Genomic DNA, 15,311 nt, shown 5'->3' with positions numbered 1-15,311 from the left:
AAGAAACAGCAATTGCACAGGAGTGATTTTAAAGAGCTCACAGTGTTTTACTCGTTTCAAGCCTTTATTTACCGGTGCCCAGCATGGAAAAATCCCTTGTGCCTGATTTTTATGAAGAACCTGTGCCCACCCCGCTCACTGCTGGGATAGGCACTGTGATTTCCCACTCCAACAACCAGCTTGAGAGGGCTCAGGTTGACAAACCCACAACTGATGCCTGCTCAGTCAATGGTCGCTCATTAAAATGCCTACCAGAGTCATTAGAGATAACTGCCATACACCACTGCCTCCCACACCGCTCCAAATGGCTCCCAGGCATTCCTCTCCTCCCACCACATTTAGAAACATAAACTACCCATCTAAACAATTAAACGTGCTCAGATGTAGCCACTAGAGGAGCAAACAGGAGGGCAATTCCTTTTTAAGGTCCCAGTGATTCTAAGGCTAAAGCCAGAACCCCCTTTCTGGACCAGGCTCAGTTTCAGCTTACAAACACAAGGACAATTTATGCCAGAGATCTCTGGCTTGCCCTGTGTCAAGGCATAAAGCAGCAATTTATCAAACTGCCATTGCTTCCACACTAAAGGAGCTGGAATAAAACCTTAGTTCCCTCCAAGTGAGACTTTTACCATTACTCTCCCTCGCCAAGACTTTCAGGGATTTTTTGTTTCTTGTTTAAAAGAGTTCTTGGAGGCAGAGCTCTGGATACTGTTACAAACCTTTGGTACTGTTACACATGCAAAGATTGAAACCAGAAGAGAATGTCAGATCCAAATAGGCCGAATGTAAACCCTTCTATGTGACTAATGCACAGCTTTCGGTGACAGAAGGATGTGAACATTAAGCCTTCCTACCTGAGAATCAGTTAGCTGAAAGCGATCTTTGAAAGCCATGTAAACCAAAAAGGAATTCACACCTGGTAGAAAGAGAGCAAAGGAATTATCTTTGACATACAAATCGCAGGCACACACAAGGCTACGGAACACACCATTTCCCACAGAAAGGAGACATTCCCTCAATCAGCCCCCCGGCAAGCAGTAATGATAGGTAGACAAATAAATTACTTTAATCTGCTGTGAAATGTGTACGCATATGTGCACATGGCTAGATGCACACACTGCTAACGAATCGCAGCGTAAAGGCAGGACCTCCCCCGCCAGCTGGCATTTATTAACGCAACCGATGGGAACGGTGCAGCTTGCACTGCAGCCGTGGGGACAGCTAAACCCCTAGGCTGCCACTTAACACTGAAATCAGAATAATTCTGTGGATTCAGCACTGTGGGAGGCTGACTAAAAAAAAAAATAAGCAAAAATGCCTTGCACACAAAAGCAGAGACGGGGCATGTCTGTCTGATCTCCCACTCCCTCCTGCACCACGTTTGTACTGACCACGACACGGGGAGTTCTCACAAGTCAGCTTTCCCTCTCCTGCCTTCTGTAGCACATGAACCCGTAAAAGCTCTTACCCGGCACTTATGGGAAAACGCTCATTAGGATGTAAAAGGTTGGTTGGTTTTTTTTTAAACTACAAACAGGATGGAAAATTACTCTAGCCTAAGGATGAAACGTCAAGGAAATTAAAGAGGGGAAAAACCTATGAGGTCATTTTATTAAGCTCTTCTCCACCGTTAGTGACCGGCGCTGGCTTGTTCTTTCTGGGCCTGATTCTTCTATTTACAGCAGTTTAATGTCTGAAGCTATCACCTCCCTGCACTGATGAAAATCGAGCCCTCCATGTCAAGTCCTAGCTGGCAGGTCTCCACGGGACAAAGGGGCTTCCCTGCATGGCAGAAGCATGAGATTCACCTCTGTAAATCAATGCTCCTCCATCTAACGCACTGCATCCCCTGCAGCCTTCTAAAATCGACTGTCCAAACTTTAACAGAAGCCAGAGTGGGACAAAATAATGACAGGGCCCAAAACAGCTTTATTGGGAGGTAAGAATAAAATACCTCTGAAAGAGCTAGTACTGAAAAATAAGGGAGCCAACCCTAAAAAATGAGGAGGGGAAAGGCTTCCTTGAGCTTTCTCTAACCGAACTTACCATGATCTTTAACCAGAGCTTCCATCTCCTCCTGGACGCCTTTATGCCACTCGGTGATATCCACATGCAGAGAGTAGTCGCAGCAGGACTTGCTGTCTGCCCATTCTCGCCACTGGTCAAATGCGGTCAGCAAACTGGTCCCTGGCTCCGGAACCACGTGGTCGACTGGGAAAGACAACAGAAGCATTGGTCAGGCTGGCTCGGGATCTTTCTGAGGTGCTTAAGGCTGAAAACATGCTTTGCAGGAGCTGCTACCAAAAAAAAAAGAGATACCCCCTTCACCTTAAAATAGTTTGAAAGACCTGGTTCTGGATGCCAAAGCCCCACATCTGAGACCGCAGCAAGGAAGCCGACCACAGAGCAGGAGCTGAAGGGCACAGTTCCATCCACAGCTTGTTAAACTACAATTGTTTCTAAATGAAGCAAATGAAATTCCTAAGGCAGCAAACACAAACCACTGCCGAGAGCTCCATAAACACCCTCCCCTCCTACCTAGCAGGGTGACAAATAAACAATGACACGGGCAAGATCCCCCGTGAGGATTCGCCAGCAGCTTTCAGTGCTCAGCACCTCGTATCCAAGCAGTGCCTTTGCCTGTGCCTCTGCAGATGCTACAAAAGGTACCCAGAGTGCCAAGACACGTTGCTGCTGGCCATACAGAGTGGCCACCAAAGCCTCTGTCATTTTGTGCTACACATCCCAAACAAAAGACAGCGAGGACTACAAGGAGCAGGACCAACAGACGCCGCCCGGCAAGAAGATGGTCCTGCTTACCCCTGGCATCTTTCCAGCCCTATCCTCATTTTAGTCTAACTCGTCAGTCTAGCAGCAATGGGGTTCATGAGCAGCTAAAGAATATCGCCACCAGTCCTACAGATGCAGATCATCAAGTGGTAATGAGATTTGTACCTGTAGGTTTGTTGTTCATCCCAATAATTTGAGCCATATTCAAATTGTTTGAATGCATGGGATCTCTGAAATGGTGAAATAAAAGAATCGAGCCAGCATCTGAGGCACAGAACGTCTGCTGGGAGAGCAGGGAACGTCTGCAAGACTTCACGGGTCACTGGGCAGACACTGTCAGGGAGGAGGAGAGCCCTGGAGCCCTGGCTTAAATTTTACATCAAATCACCCAAAAAAAAAGAAAAAAAGGCTTCAATTTTCGACAGAGAAATTCAAGCCATTTGTTTTTAACTTCACTGGTAAGTACCGGGTGCCACCAGCTCAGCAGTTAGCTTTACATCTCCACAAGGACAAGGGACAGAGTCCTCGAGCCCTACTCACTTTCCAAGCTTTGCGTCTCCCCCACGCAGACGTGTCAGCCGAGATTTACTGGTTTTGCACCACCACAAGAAATGGATTTGCACCGGGAGCTCTCAGCCTGCTGCAAAAGCAGTCCCGCTCTCCTGAAATACCCACAGGCTTCAGCCACCCGGGTCAGTAACAGCATCTCGGGTGTCTGAGATGTGCAGAAACCGCACCAAGGGAAGAGGATTACCCAAACCAACCGTCCAGCCTGCAAAGCTCTACCCTCTGCCTTTTGCAGAGGCAGCCACATGACACAGCAAACGGCACCTAAATGTTTGCTTTTTTCCAAAAGGCTTGTGTCTGCCCCTCAAAGCATCACGTTAGCCTGTAAAGGGAAAGATGGGATGTGCAGTTCTTTGCAATGTATCATCCACGCAGCTTTAATCAGCGGTGGCTGAAGGGTTAAGGAGTAGGAGGCCTTTGTCTGCCGGCTCAGAGCAGCATCCTGCTCCTTAAAGAAATCTATGCCACGAGCGAAAGCTCTGAAATCTGCCTGGTGGCTGCCACCAGAGCAAGGATGCGGTTTTCACCACCCTCGGGAAAAGCAAGCCGAATTCCACCAGCCGATAAACGGTCCTGTTTGCAAAAAAAAATCATCCCCTTGCTCCTCCATGAGCTGTAACGGTCAGGAACCTTCCGCTGACTTCCAGGCTGAATTGTTTCTTGGCCAGGACGCAGCCCATTGTCACCCTGCCAAAGTTAATCTTTAGCTTACACAGTACGAACAACAAGAAGAATAACATTCTCGCCGCGTTACCGAAGGGACACGGAGAAAACCCAGGTTTTCAGGAATGGCCTTAAGACAAGAGCTGTCTTCCTCGCTATTTAAAAAGCCCCCAAATCCCCTTTAATCTCTATCACACCACGGTAATAAATCCATCTCCGTTTAGGGAGAATTCGGGAATTCTGCCTGGAGACACCGAGGGGTTAAGGAGCCCCAGGAATGACTGCGGTGTCTGGGATCAGAGCTCTCTCACCCCCCCATTTCATGCGCTGCCCAAGGATGACTAACGGGAGTTTGTGGGAGTGGGAGAGGGGTAAGGGAGCTCTATCAGATCTCTGACAAAGTCAACCCACAGCTGGTTATAATAAGGATAAGGACGGAGGTAGTGGTGCATATGTGCATGAAAGCCGGCTCTGGGGATTAGGAATATCTCATATGGAAGCTGTGCTGCCGACACAGCTCATCGCAGCTCCCTCGAGCTCCCCGAGAGCCGAATCGCCCACCAGCCCCGTCCAACCAGGACACGGCAGCTCTCTGCCAGGCAAACATTACTAACCGACCCCTTCATCACATCCATGCGGGAGGACTCAGCAAGAAGGCGGCCCGAATGTGCACCCCGAGCCTTCAAAAACGTGGGATTTCTCTGGTCCAGAGAGAGCCGGGGCAGCAGCGCCGGGACAGAGCAAACCAGGGGTGCCCAGAGCCAGAGGGAAGTTGGGCTGCTGCAGGCGAGGCAGCAGAAGCAGCTGATGCTGAGCACCTCCACATTTCTCACGTCCTGTAAGCCCAAAATATCAGTCCAGAGGTAACCCAGACGTGTGTAATGCCTCCTCTGTGTTACCACCACTTGTCAGAGTGGAAGGGGTCAGCAACACCGCAAGAGCATGGCCTACATTCCTACCTGCTAGGGCTCAGGAAAGGGGTGGGCTTTTCATTTATTATATTTTAGTGAACACGTAATAGCCACAGCCCAAATAAGCAAGAGTGAGGCTGGATCCTGTAAAGGACAAGAGTCAAGCCTGATTCTTGGCCTGCTGTTAAAACAACCGAGCGTTGTAACTCCTCCTGCTCGGTGCTAGGGGTAAGAATCGCCCACACGCAGCTCAGAGGAAGTTCTCCTTCCAGCCCTCAGGCAGAGCTCAAGAGCTCGGAGTAAAACAAAAAGCTTTTTCTTTATGCCCCCGTGCTTCAGAGCACTACAAAGCAGCTGATGAGAGCTCCATCCGCTAGGTTCCCACAGCCCGAGGCTCCCAAGATGACCCCTGGGCATCATCTGCCACAGGACCGTGGACACAAGGTCTTCTGCGAGCCTCCGGAGCACGCAGCAGTCCCAGCCGTGCACATTACCCTAGAGGTTTCCCACGTGAAAAGCAGCCGTGCTATCCTGACCTCACTGATCCGCCTCCTCCCTAGGGAAGCCCACGGCTTACTGCCCCGCGTTGCGTTCCTTCCTCTCCCAAACCAAAACGCTCGGCTCCTGCAGCAGATGGAGCGGCCTCAGCCCTGCGGGACGCGCTCGAGACAAACCGGGGCAAGGCAGACTGTTGTCACCCCTCCGCTCTCCAGCCCACCACAGCCTTGATCTCGTCCTGCTTCCAAGCCCAGATGTTTTCTTCCTGTTGTTGATTATCGTCGTGCAAATGATGTCAGCTGCTGAGGTCTGAAAAGGAAGTTGCCAACTCATTTTAAGCTCAAAGCTTGCTCCAAAAAAAGAAACAAAAGGAAGAAAAAAGCAGAAAAGGAAAAGATCATTTAAGTATCACTTCATCAATGTTGAAACCTTCAAAGGAGGAATTAAATAGCTGTGGTCCTTGTAGCAGCTCCCTGAATCTCACTGAATTTCGGACTTAATCCTAATGTTTCTCTTTATTTAAAATACGCTCTCAGCAAGCTAAAAGGCAAAGCTGAGGTTAGGATTACAGTGGTTTCTCAGCTATGAACAGCAAACATTTGCAGATTTATCTTTTAACCTTCTGAGATACAGGATCCAAAATGCAACAGCCTACAACTTAGAAGGTAGCGAGCTAGTTTCCATCAGGAAAATAACTGCTTTATGGGAAAAAAAAAAAAGGAGGATGCACTTTACAAACCTAACTTTTCCCTTGGTAAGAAGCTGATGAGATTCCCGAATTACTGGATAGCCTGAGTGTCTTTTTGCCAGCCAAACCAAGAGCTCACCGCCCTGTGGAGAGCAGTGGGATTTGAGCACCTGGGTGCCCACGTGCCAGGATTGTTCCAGCCACCAGCAGCAAGACTTCAGCGCCTCGCTGCTGTGCCTGCTTTTGCTCTGCCATCGTCACGTGCAGCTTCACGCTGCTCACAAGGTGCATCTGTACTCGCTTCCAAATATTTCAGCTCCCACCAACCCGTCATCCGTGGCTGTTTTACTGTCTCTCACGACCCTTCACTGCTCCTCGGGCAGATTAAAGAGCTCCAGATTAGAAGCAGACAAAGCCGAGGTGAGACACCGCCACTGACCACGGCCGGCTTATCTGCGTGGCTTTAACAGACCAGGGCTGGCGTTCAGCCACGCCGAAACGCTGCACATCCTACGAGCCCAAAAGGCTGGATACTGCAGGGAAGGGAGAACCACTGGTCAGGCACTCGGTGCTAAGCGCAAGGGGAAGGCAGAAACTTGGAGGAATTGATTTAAAGGGAACTTTCCCAGCGGAGGGGAAAACAGAGCAGTGCTGGTTGAACATACGCTTGAAAACCTAAGTCGGGTAGAAGTGACAGCATCACTTTCATAAGGCGTGAGCATTTGCTACCGATACCACTGGTCAGTGCAGGTATTAAGGGCTGCCTTTAAAAATACCTTTGCTCTTAATTCAGCTGCTGCATCCTCTCGCTGACCCTGAAGCCGTATCAGGCCACCAGCTAGCAGCACAGCACGCTTAAAATGGTGCCGATCTCAGCTTTGCGCAGTGGCTTTATAAAACGTTGCATCATTTCTTGGCTTCCTCCTCCAAACTCTGATGAGCTGCGGCTTTCTGGTCCTTAAGAGCTTCTCCATAGCAGGGGGATGCCTGCAGCTCCTGCCCGGTTTGAGAATGGAGGCAGCCATGCTGCACGGGCACCAGGGATCACACGCAGACCTGCAGGATTTAACCAACAGCCTACGGGATGCTTTGAGACTGACGCCATAAAACATCCCCTACGAGATCTCTCTGGCACTTAGAAGCTCTCCAAAATGCAGTTTAAGAGCCCTGCCCTGATATTTTTGACCCCTCGCTGCGCTCAGGAGAAATTACTGCTTTTCCAGAGCTCGGTGGGACAACTGAAATCAGCTCGTAGCCTCGCGCTGCAAACAAACCTTTATTTTTTGGACGGCTGTCCTCACGGGTGGGGATTAATGGGTTTTATAGCTTCCTGGTATTGTGGCATGTTCAGTTTTTTTCCTTTTTCCATCCTGCCTCATTTGAGCAGGCCTTGGCTTGCTAGCAGCCTCTTCCTGGAGTTTCTATTAATAGTCCTTGCTTCCAGCTCTCCCCTGTAAAGAGTTTTTTTTCTTCCAACTGGTTTAATTGCGTGTCATCTAAAGCACACATTAAGTTTTTCCTCCATCTTCAGCTAATGAACACTACTACCAGGAAAGAGAAAAACTATGTGATACGGACAATATAAAAAGGAATTAGGGCCAACTGGCCCAAAAACCTGTGTACGTAATAAAGCCGTATATGCAGGGCTCCAGTCACTATTATAAACTGCAGTTTTACACATTATTTCAGGCTCCTACTAGCATTAAACGTGCCTATTGTTTAAGAGGAGTTTATAAGGTGCAAATCCTTGACATTTAAGTTTCTCTGTTAGCAGGCAGATTTCCCCAACCCCGAACTTTAAATAGCAGCTTGATCACTATAAACACATCTGCCTTTTTAATACTACTTAATCTTCACAGCCACTGCATGCGATGAAATCTGGTGCATTTATTGAGTTGTACATTCTGTCACGAGCCGTTTTATTGAGAGGTTGTAATTAAATTCAGCCCTGGTGATTGCACGGCCCCGTGCTCAGAAGTCGGGAGCTGCTGCTAGTCTATGGCTGCAGCGGCGTTCTGCTGGCACTGGTCTGGACTGGGAGAAATGCTACGAAAGTGAGTGGAACAAAACCCACACACGTGAACTGCAAGTCAGGCCCTTGCCTGACCCAAGGAAGCTTCGCAGAAGATTATCCCATAATCGGAGACCTCGCTTCAGCCAAAGACTTCAAACTTGCAGCTCGTAAGATGCCGCAATCCCTTCTGCTGTAGTGAAATAGCATTGGGACCCTTTTAGAGGTCAAGAAACTGAGCTACAGAGAGCTGCCTTGTCCAGTAACAAGGCTATTCCAAAGTCAAACCTCTCCGCAACAGGACTGGGGCTTGAAGCATCAAAACACGGCTCCCAGCTCACCGGCTCCGCATCGATTTAGGCTAGAAAGAGACCTTGGCATTTCTTCTGAGCTCTGAAATTCCAAATCAAGCGACCTAAAAGAGGCACACATCTCCTGTGTTCTCATTTCATAGCCAATTCTCCCTCTAAACCACAGTCTGGGGTGTGTTTTTTGATCTGGGACGAGGAAGGATAGCTGCAAGACAGCTTTTAAGGTTACTGCTTCATGTATTGGACACAGACAAGCTGGTGTACGAGACCACAGGAAAGTAATGAGAATATAAACGAATAATTTTCTTAACATCCTGTGGATACAGCAATCAGATTTAAGCTTTGCATAGCTGGGAGTTTTATCCCCACATTTTTTCCCCCAAGAACAAAATAGATCATCCTGAAGGGCGAGAACTCTGCACCGAATGGCATTCACCACGCTAACGCAACTGCATGGAGACCGTTTGCTTGCACACGTCTGCCAAAGCACTAGAGGAAAAGGCAGGCTGAATGACATCACATATTGTTTTCTGTCAGTTTAGATCCAGTTTATTAGACTCCATGCAGAGAAAATCAGAACCTGGAGCAGCCTCAGAAGAATGGGATGTATCTGCACTACACTGATTACATTTGCAGACTGCAATGCTCTGTTATTCCCTCACTGATGTCATGCAGATATTTCCCTCGTCTTTTCAGCTGTCTGATGAGATCCAAAATATGATTAATAATTTCATGGCTTTTGGACACAAATTTAAAGAATAGGAAGCTGCATGTCCAAACAATAATTAATAACCCACTTCAGCAGTTGGAATGACCACGTATTTAGATCAGATCAAAAAAAGGCTGCGTTTCTTTCCAGCGCAGGTTTCTTGTACATCCAGGCTAGGTTTGTATCTCGGGGGGTCACCATGGTAAAGGAGGAGAGGAGCCAAGTTCCAAAGGGATACTCAAGTGATTACAAGCCTTGCTCTTTCTTTTAGGCATTCCGTACACTTCAAGCCCATGAAAAAGATGTGCAGGACTTCAAAGACTTCCACGGAAATTGGCCCATGAAGCTTTAGGGGATGGGACTGAGCGAACTGCTGCCTGTAGCCATGGGTTTCAAGGCAAAACACAACTGCAGCAGCATCCAAGGGGCAAAAGTCTAATCAGAAAAAAGAGGACAAAAGATCAGGCGCCATAAGCCAGTTCTGTCCCTCTCAGGTCAGTGGAGCTAGCCTGCCCGCCAGGCTTTTTCCACCAGCTGGGGAGCTGGAACAATTCTGTCTTTGCATCACTGTCGCTAAGATCAGACTTTGGCCTCTCAGCTGCGTTTTGCTGCCCGTGGTTGTCTCAGGGGGGCACTGGAGACGAAGAGGAACACAACTGCAGAACCAGAACTTTTGCAATGGAAATTTGTGATGGTTTTGAAAGAGTTTCGTGTGTTCAGGACCACAGAGATTTTTATTTTTCTCAAAAATAAATAAATAAAACAACACGCAAAGAGTTCTGATTCTGTACTTTCTCTTTTTTTAAACACCTTATGAGAGAAATCATGGGAAAAAAAAAAAAAAAAAGGTGTTCTGCTTGGTGAACCTGTCCTCTCCCCCTGTGCATTTGCCATATAAACATCTCCCCTTGCTGGACAAGGACCAGAGCCTTCCCCTGCCCCGGCTCCAACAAAGTGACATCACGCTTTGAGGAAGAGGTTTTCATCAGTCTCCATCCCACCACTTCCACTTCTGGTAAGAATCTAGAAATCTGCTCTCAGTTAAACCGCTCACTTTGATGGCTGTCAAACCATTACAGACAAGAAAGGAAGGTCTGATCGAGGCCCCGGTGTCCCTGTGCAGAGGTACAACTGAGCACCTTCTCTAACAAACCTCTCGTAGGCCAGAGATCAAGCAGCACGGTCACACTGCACTCACCCATTTTCCGAACACCCCCGGTCTGGCCATCTGCTTGTTTTCTGCTGACTCCGTAAGGTTACCAGTGCCTGTAAAACTGCTGCTGAGGCTGCTGCACCAATAACCTGTAGGAGGCACTGGTTAGATCAGCCTTAAACAGAGGAATTTGGGACACAGCCCCAATAAATACATTGCCTTCCCTTGGGTCTGAAACAGTCCCACGAAGCCTTTGCAGGCAACTCTTACACCCAACACCTCAACTTCATTTCCTGCCACGAACGGGAAAGCTGCACTGACCTAGAGCCTGAGCTGCCCCTGGATCCATGCTGCGGGGCAGCTCGGTGTGACTCATTTCCATACAGCTGCCACATTCCCCTTTCACGGGGTGTTTGCATTGCAAAGGGTCCAGCTGTTTCACCAAGTAGCAGGAGCAAATGCTGGTCCTGGTACCGCGACCAAACTCTGCTTCGCGTAAGAACATCACACACGTCTGGGGTTTTCTCCAGCTACGGCTGTGCTACAGTGGCTTCACAAAACTATTCTAGTTCGTGGAGGATAAAGAGTCTCTGTACATCAGTCTGAAAAGCAGTCTGTACCCCATCAGAAGCTGAACTCGTCTCTTTGGACACTGGTACCAACCCTGAAAAATCAGATCTGAAAGAAATAAAACTCTGTTGGGAAGAGACAAATCGGTTCCTGTGTGCTGAGCTGGGAAGAATCCCCAGCTGCCATGCACTTCTATGATTTTGAAGCTCTGTCGGGTTACACCACCTCTTGCTGTGCAGTGCTTTGGGAACCTTCCCCCTTCGCACAAAAGCGGCACTGTGTAATAATGCGGGATCATTCTCAAGGAACTCCTTTACCAGCTCACGGTGCCTGTAGGCCGTGCCAGGGATTTCATTCATATGTAAAACACCACCGAGTCCCCCAGCTTCCAAAAATACACACGCTGCACATATGTAAGTGCTTCCAGGAACAAAGCAATCTGGTGAAAATCTGCCCCAGAAGTGGCCAGGAAGGGGAACTTCCAAAAGCACGGCCCTGTTTGATGGGCTTTGCAAATTCACCATGAGATTTCCCCGTTCACATTTGCATGTTGAAGTCTGGTGGTTCTTCCTATTGCTTTGGGGATCCGGGAAGCCAAAAGGGCTCACCTCATCCCCTCCTCCTGCAAGTTTTCTCCTTTTATTCACATCCTGCCAGCACCAAGAGCTGCGCATCGCGGGCTGCAGGGTCTGCACCCGCACCGATGCCAGGCAGGACAGGGACTCACTGCCAGGTGGCACCCAGCATTGCCACACTGGGTTCACGGTAAAAATAACCTCTTTGTACTTCTAACGTGTCTAGGTGAACTTGGATTAAAGCTTCTAACCCCTTGGTGACAAAACCACCTCCTGTTATGGACAGCTAGCACGGAGGAATTAAATGTTGTAGCCATTGTCACAGAGCGAGTGCCAACACTCACTGGGGTGTGTCAAGGGAAGGAAAAAAAAGTCTCACCAGAAGCCGTAACCCCGAACTGCCCGGCCCACATTCCGCACAGATGCACAGGGCTGCCATGGGAGTTAGGGTCGTGCAAGGAAGGCGGCACGGCCCCAAGCTGGTAATAACTGGCAATCTGAAAGCATGATTAAAGTATGCCAGACAGGAGCAGCTCATTTGTATTCCTTCCACGTTTCTCCTTCTCACCAGAAAGATTAAAAAGATCCAGTTTCTAAGAAACGCGTGGCATCGATGAACTGAAGGCAAGTGGCAGAGGGAAAGACGGAAAAAGACTCTGCTGGCCCAAGACACCCAGTTCCACTGCACTGAGAGCGCTTGGCTGAATCCGCCCCAGCTGAGACACAGCACCTTCAGCCAGAGCCCTCATTTCTTTCAGGCATCGCTCGCTTCCTTCTCTTGACAAGCAAAACTAATTCCCACCGTGGAAAGTTAAAAGTTCCTGTCTGACAAGGATTTCTGCTGAGTCAAGCTCACAGAAAGGTAAAAGCCAAGGGACTGAACCCTGGAAGGAAGGGAGAAATCCAGGCTGCGAAAACCCTGCCAAGAAAAGAGCTGGAGGCACCATTTCCTGCTGCTTCTTTCAAGACCTTGTCTCAACTTGAAGGTGATTAAGCCAGGTTATCTAGCAAGATTTAACACATGCCCTGGAAACCTATCTCAGACAGCAAATGAACTTACCTAAAAAGAAAAATGAGCTACCGGCATTACCAGACTGCCTTTCAGTCTGCGGCAGCCGAAGGACCCAACTCGTACACCTGCACCTCACAAAATATCGCCTCCCTTTTCCACTGAGGCGCTGGGTAAGGGACAGCGGCGGTGAAAGTTAAAGGACCCACATCCCACAGAGGCGCCAGTCCTGGAAAGATGCCCGTGAAGTCGCTGCAGCTCCTCGTGAAGCCAACCGGCTGCGGTCCCAGCTGCTCCAAGCAAGCACCGGCCTCCTGCTCCTCACGTTCCTCCTGCCTTCACCTAGCCTGCAGGATCTGGGGGGGTAAAAACCCCTCTGCGTCCTGTGTGCAAGCAGCACTCGGTTTGACAGCATCCTGCTTACGGCTCCCAGACAGTTTGGCCAGACAGCAGCCGTCTGTTTAGGCCAGCTGAGGATCCGGCTCAAACTTGGCAGCGCGGATAACGCACCGTCAAGTGATTCCCGTCAGGTCTTCGCTCCTGCGTGTCATCCGTAAGGCACGGGACTCGGGGATGAGAGCACTGGACACGTGAAAGGAAGGGAAGCGTTTAAAAGCAGCTCTTCCAAGGAAATAACTTAAACCCTGCTCCATGCAGTGGGAAAGCAGCACGAGTGATTCTGACCAGGATATGGAATAAGAGGGATTAAGAGCTACTGCATAAACAGACACCATCGGTTATTTCTCCTGAGCGAGTGCCAAATCCCTCTTTTCGGATGCATGGAAAAATCGAGGTCAGTTCCATCCGCAGGAAGACGCCTGCGCTGGCAGTGGCGTTGCCATTTCAACGTTCGCTTGTTCGGGGCTAAACCAGAGCATCCAGGCGCCGGCATGTGCTGGACAGCCGGCAGCCACTCCTTCCTCTTGCTGCGACAGGGGTGGAACGGGTCCAGGGCACAATGGGGCAAAACAGAAGTGGTGCTAGGGCCCTGGGCTCCCATCCCGTTAAAAATCAGAGGCAGAAGACTGGGAGACGTGAGGGCCAGGGCAGCTCTGGGGAAGGCAGAGGATGGGAAAATAGTGGAAATCTACTTACAGGCAAGCTGTGCTGAATGGCAGTGGTTCCCCAGGACCATTTCCCAGGCCCAAGACTGCTGATTTCACCGTTCAGCTCTAGGAAGGGAATACAGCCCAGGCAGCCCTTCGGCTGAAGACGTGACAGCCAGGGTTAACCTCGGGCACAGCTACACAGCTCCTAAGGTCCTCAGCTGCTCCTCACAGGAGCCTACTCCCTCAGTGGCAAAGACACAACAAACAACCATTGCAGCCCAAAAGAGAAAAAAAAAAGAAGAAAGAAATCCCCACAAGTATGTTGAGGGCTTCACAGCTGTTTCCTACCATGCTAGCTGGCAAGAGACATCAAGGGCTTGGCAGATTCCCTTCGTTCGCTTCCAACGAGACCCCTTTGGAAGCCCCATCACAACAAGAGATGCGATCCCACCCAGCAGCAAGGAAACGGCGTGGGACGGTTTAAAGCTTGAGAAGCGCAGCTCGCGATGGGGGAGTCCCACCCCCGTTTCTGGTGGACTTTCTCATCCGTGATTTTACGCCTGCTCTGCATGAAAGCAACAAACGCGACAGCAGGAAGCTGGGAGTCGGCGAAGCAAACGAGATTTAGCGTGAATCGGTGCAGAGGCTGAACAGTGCACGGGTATAAAAGGCACCGAGGGGAGCTGGGGAGAGGAGAGAAAGGGCCAGAGGGACTTTGTGCTCCTGTGTGGTAATGTCATTATCTTAATAACAGTGTTCAAGGAGGCCTCTGCCCGTATAAATCACCAACGTACAAGCTAGAGGACGTTTTCATTAGATTTCTAGAGAATTGGATGCTTCTTTGCTGCAGAACCACTGCCAGCTGCTGGAAAGCGAGGCAAGCTGTACGCCGCAGCTCCGCGTGCCCAAAGCGCCGGTCCCCTGCCGCATGGTTCCTCTTTTATCTGTGTTACCGGGGTGCAAAAAGCAACAAAACTGAGGCTGCTCTCTACAGAACAACGCGGTGCTGTGCTCACACAGCCGCAGAGACTTGGTGAGACGCTGCAGCCCTGTGGTCGCTGCCCTTTGACTCAAAACACTCGGTTTATGCTTCCAGCTCGGCCACGAATTACTGCACGGCCGCTGCTGCGTCACCTCCCTCCGGGTCTCTGCTTCTGTCCTCCCTCTGCCCACCAGATTCCTGCTCCCTACCAGGATGGGACCGACCCTGGTAACAAAGGAGCAGCAGCCGGGACGGGTAGGAGACGATCTGCTCTTTGCTGGTGGTGGAAATATCGCCCTGTGCCTAGCTGCCCCTGCCCCAGCACGCTGCCTGGCCCTTTCCTGAGCCCGCCCCCAAGCCCACCCTATTGCAGTTTTTATTGCAGTTTTAGGCTCTGATCTCGTTTGGGGTGGCTCCGTTCTCTCAAGTCACATTCAGTTCAAAAACTGAGAAGCAAGGAGCCGTGCTAGACTGGGAAGACGAGCTGCTAAAAGCCGACTGCTGAGGTGGTGATAACCCAGGAGCCCTCAGGTCAGCTGGCTTAGGCATGGGGTGGAGCTGAGCAGCCAACACCCCTGAAACCCCTGCCCCCTGCATGCGAGCCCTCTCTTTAAGAGCAGGGTGAAGCCCTAGGAAGCAGAGTGCCGTCCCATCCACGTGAAGCTCCCCTTCGTGTTCGGAGCCTCCCAAGACACAAAGCTCCCATCCCCAGTGTACATTCTCCGTGTTATTAGGGTAACTGCTAGGCGAGTTCAAAAGGCAGCTGGCTTCCAAGTCACCGAGCCAAAAAGAGCTATAATTTCTTCGCACTGTAATTTCTCTCTG

At 49.9% G+C, this 15,311-nt stretch overlaps 1 protein-coding gene across 2 annotated transcripts in view; it reads right to left on the bottom strand.

The window, feature by feature from the left end:
• The window catches only part of DPYSL2 (dihydropyrimidinase like 2), a 53,937-nt gene that overhangs the window by 19,086 nt on the left and 19,540 nt on the right, over positions 1-15,311 (bottom strand). For both annotated transcript variants that reach the window (XM_013197153.3, XM_048045766.2), the window contains exons 4-5: positions 2,047-2,211; positions 855-916 (exon numbers count right to left, since the gene is read on the bottom strand). In XM_013197153.3, coding sequence (XP_013052607.1) covers positions 855-916; positions 2,047-2,211 — 227 coding nt within the window. The remainder of the gene's footprint in view (positions 1-854; positions 917-2,046; positions 2,212-15,311) is intronic.

This window comes from Anser cygnoides, chromosome 26 (genome assembly GCF_040182565.1).
Source record: "Anser cygnoides isolate HZ-2024a breed goose chromosome 26, Taihu_goose_T2T_genome, whole genome shotgun sequence".
NCBI lineage: Eukaryota > Metazoa > Chordata > Aves > Anseriformes > Anatidae > Anser > Anser cygnoides.
Note: the sequence above shows the minus strand (reverse complement) of the source record. Positions and strands in the feature narration are given on the sequence as shown.